At 45.5% G+C, this 3,692-nt stretch overlaps 1 protein-coding gene across 1 annotated transcript in view; it reads right to left on the minus strand.

Moving 5' to 3' along the window:
* Aqp11 (aquaporin 11) overlaps positions 1-3,692 on the minus strand; it is a 20,770-nt gene that overhangs the window by 8,136 nt on the left and 8,942 nt on the right. Inside the window, exon 2 of the mRNA XM_008844209.3 lies at positions 2,707-2,823. Coding sequence (XP_008842431.1) covers positions 2,707-2,823 — 117 coding nt within the window. The remainder of the gene's footprint in view (positions 1-2,706; positions 2,824-3,692) is intronic.

Raw genomic sequence — 3,692 nt, forward strand, 5'->3', positions numbered from 1 at the left:
GAGTGTATTGCCTGCGTGTATGTGAGTGCACCTGTGTTGTGCAATGCCGCAGAGATCAGAAGAGGGCTTCTGAGTCCCCTGGAACTGGAGTTAAGGACAGTTCATAGCCACTATGTGGGTTCTGGGAATCGAACCCAGGTCCTCTGCAAAGAGCATTCAGTGCTCTTAACCTCTGAGCCATTTCTCCAGCCCCTATTTATTTTTATTTTAGTGTATGAGTGTTACACCTGCATGTATCTAAGTGCACCTGTGTCATACAGTGGCAGGGGACAGGTGTTAGATCCCCTGGAACTGGAGTTACAGATGGTTGTAAGCCATCATGTGGGTGCTGGGAATTGAACCCAGGTCTCTTGCAAGAGCAGCCAGTGCTCTTAACCACTGAGCCACCTCTCCAGACCCTGTACCTGATTTCTTTAGCTTCACACAGTACCCCTGAGAAACACCCTGAGTTTGTGGGTAGCAGTAGTCCACTCTTTTTTTTATATAATGTAGTAGTAGCAGACCATAGAGGACAGTGAAATAACTGTTTTTACTCAGTTGCCTTTTTTCTCAGAACTTGAATATTCCCTTTAAAAGTAAAAAAAGGGCACCGGCCCCACGGCCAGACAGTGCTCAGATGGACTCTTGTGAGATGAGAAGCTGTTAGCTTTTTGAGACACGGTCTCCTTGTAGCCCCAGCTGTCCTGGAACTCACTATGTAGACCAGGCTGGCCTCAAACTCACAAGGCCTGCCTCTGCCTCCCAAGTGCTGGGATTAAAGGCGTGCGCCACCACGCACAGCTCTCTTTTGATTTTATATTGAGTGGCATATTGCTTTTGTCTTTAGGAGTTCCCACAGAGGCCCAAGTCAGATGAGGATCAGATGCTCTCAGGCTTTCTCCTAAGTCTGGATTCCTCCAGGAAAGATTTTGGCCTCAGGAATTTAGGGGTTGGACTGGCCTGGGAGCTGGGTCCAGGAAAGATTCTGGTCTAGGGCAGCTGGTGGGCGTGCCACCCAGAGATGCAAAGGAAGATGGGGGCAGGAAGTGGCCCCAAGGGTTCCTGAGGACTGCACTGAGGAGCTGGGTTTGTTCCCAGAGAGAGAGGCCTGTGGGTTGGAGAGAGAGGCTTTCAGGTCGGAGAGAGGCCTGCGAGTCCATCCAGCCAGTATTCTTAATCACTGAGCCATCTCTTCAGTCCATAACCAATTTTTTATTTTCATATTATTTACTCTCTTTTCATTGTTTTTTATTTTGCAATGTCTTGGACATACGAGGCAAGCTTTCTACCACTGAGCTATACCTCCAACCCTAGACCTTCATTCTGTCTTGTTTTGTTTTGTTTTGTTTTGTTTTGTGTGACTGAGGTCTCCCTGTAGCCCCAGGTGGCCTGGAATGCTATAAAGATCAGGATGGCTTTGATCTCACAGAGATCCACCTGCCTTTGCCTCCAGAGTGCTGGGATTAAAGGTGTGTGCCATCATGCCTGGCTAGACCTTCATTGTTTGTTTGGTTTTTTTTGTAAATATTTTATTATTTTTATTCTATGTGTATGTGTTAGGAATCAACCCTAGGGCTTCATGTATGCTAGTCAAGCACTCTGCCAACTAAGCCACATCCCTGCCTGGCTATTTTTACTTTTATTTTCTTATGGTACTAGAAATTGAACCCAGGGCCTCATCCATGAGTGCTCTACCACTGAGCTATATCCCTAGCCCTTTTTGTACTTCCTATTTTTGAGACTGTCTCAATAAGTTGCCCAGGCTGGACTTAAAATTGCTCTGTAGCTCAGGCAGGCCTTGAATTTGTAATCCTCCTGCCTCAGCCTCCTGAGTGACTAGAATTTTAGGCCTGCACAACAGTCTCTCTTCTCTGCTCCAGCCTTAATTAAAAATGCAGCTTTAGGGGCTGGAGAGATGGCTCAGCGGTTAAGAGCACTGACTGCTCTTGCAGAGGACCCGATTTTGATTTCCAGCACCCACATGGCAGCTACAAACTGTCCTTAACTCCAGTTCCAGGGGAATCTGACCCCCTCTTCTGACCTCTGCGGCATTGCATGACATGGGTGCACTCACATACATGCAGGCAATATACTCATACACATGATGAAAATAATAAATTTTTTTTTTAAAAAAAAAAACACAGCTTTAGAGGGTGGGGAGATGGCTCAGTGGATAAAGTGTTTGCTGTGCAAGTATGAGGACCTGAGTTTTGGATCCCCTAGCACTCACATAAAAGTTGGACATAGCAGCTTGTGCCTTGTAATCTGAATGCTTGGGGGTGGTAGATGGGCAGCCCCCGGCTCACTGGTCAGCCAGTCTAGTTCAAAAGGGACAGTTCCAGGTTTAGTGAAAGATCCTGTCTTCAAAACTAAGATGGATTCCCTTTGGAGGCAGAGGCAGGTAGATCTCTGTCAGATGGAGGCCAGTATAGTGGGTTCTAGGCCAGCTGGGGCTAAAGGGAAACCCTGTCTCAAAAAGAAAAAAAAAAAAAAAAAAAAAGAGGTATGATGGCATGCTTTTAATCCTAGCATTCTGGGAGGCAGAGGCAGATAGATCTCTGTGAGTTTCAGGCCAGACTGGTCTACATAGTGAGCTCTAGTGTTCTTAACTGCTGAGCTATCTCTTTTTGTGTCATCTCTGGCTTTGGAAATTTGCATTATGGTGACATTCTAATACATCATTTTAAACTATCCTAGTATTTCAAACATAATACATAAAATGCTTACCTAAGGATGGAGCCAGCCAATATACTGTAAAAAACTGATGGAAAGCATCATCAAAGCACATGAAATGCAGTGAAAGTGCCAAAGCTGGATTAAACAGAGCTCCTGTTAGACTTCCCCCTGCAACAGTAATGAAAACACAGTTAGGATGAATACAGTATCCCAAGACCCTCTGAGCACACATGTGCCTTTGCACTAAAAACAAAAAGTATTACTGCTGAATTCATTTTTACTTGCCAGCATAATCCTTAAGAAGTGACTGACAGGGCTGGAGAGACAGCTCAACAGTCCTTGCTGCTCTTACCCAAGGCCCAGGTTTGGTTCCCAGCACCCATATAGTGGCTCACAATAGTCCATAACTCCAGTTCCAGGAGATCTAATACTTTCTTATGGCCTCCTTGGGCATCACACACATGTGTGCACTTACATACATGCAGACAAAACACATACACATAAAAAACAATAAAAAGAGCCGGGCGTGGTGGTGCACGCCTTTATCCCCAGCACTCGGGAGGCAGAGGCAGGTGGATCTCTGTGAGTTAAAGGCCAGCCTGGTCTACATAGTTAGTTCCAGGACAGCTGGGGCTACAGGGAGACCCTGTCTCAAAAAGACCAAAAAAAACCAATAATAATAAAAATAAATAAAAATTAAGAAGTGGGGGCTTGGGAGATGGCTCAGATGGTAAGAATGCTTGCTAAGCAAGCATGAGTATCTGAATTTGAAGCCCCAGGATCTATGTAAAAGCCAGGCATTGGGAGAAGGGGGCTGGAAAGATGGCTCAGCAATTAAGAGCACTGGCAGCTCTTGCAAGGACCCAAGTTTGATTCCCACCACCCACATGGAGGCTAACAACCATCCATAACTCCAGTTCCAGGGGATCTGATACCCTCTTATGACCTCCATGGGCACTGCACAACATGGGTGCACTTACATACATGCAGGCAATACATTCATACACATAAAAAAATAAACTAAAATTATATATATA

This window comes from Nannospalax galili, unplaced genomic scaffold (assembly GCF_000622305.1).
Source record: "Nannospalax galili isolate Female #2095 unplaced genomic scaffold, S.galili_v1.0 scaffold278, whole genome shotgun sequence".
Taxonomy (NCBI): Eukaryota; Metazoa; Chordata; class Mammalia; order Rodentia; family Spalacidae; genus Nannospalax; species Nannospalax galili.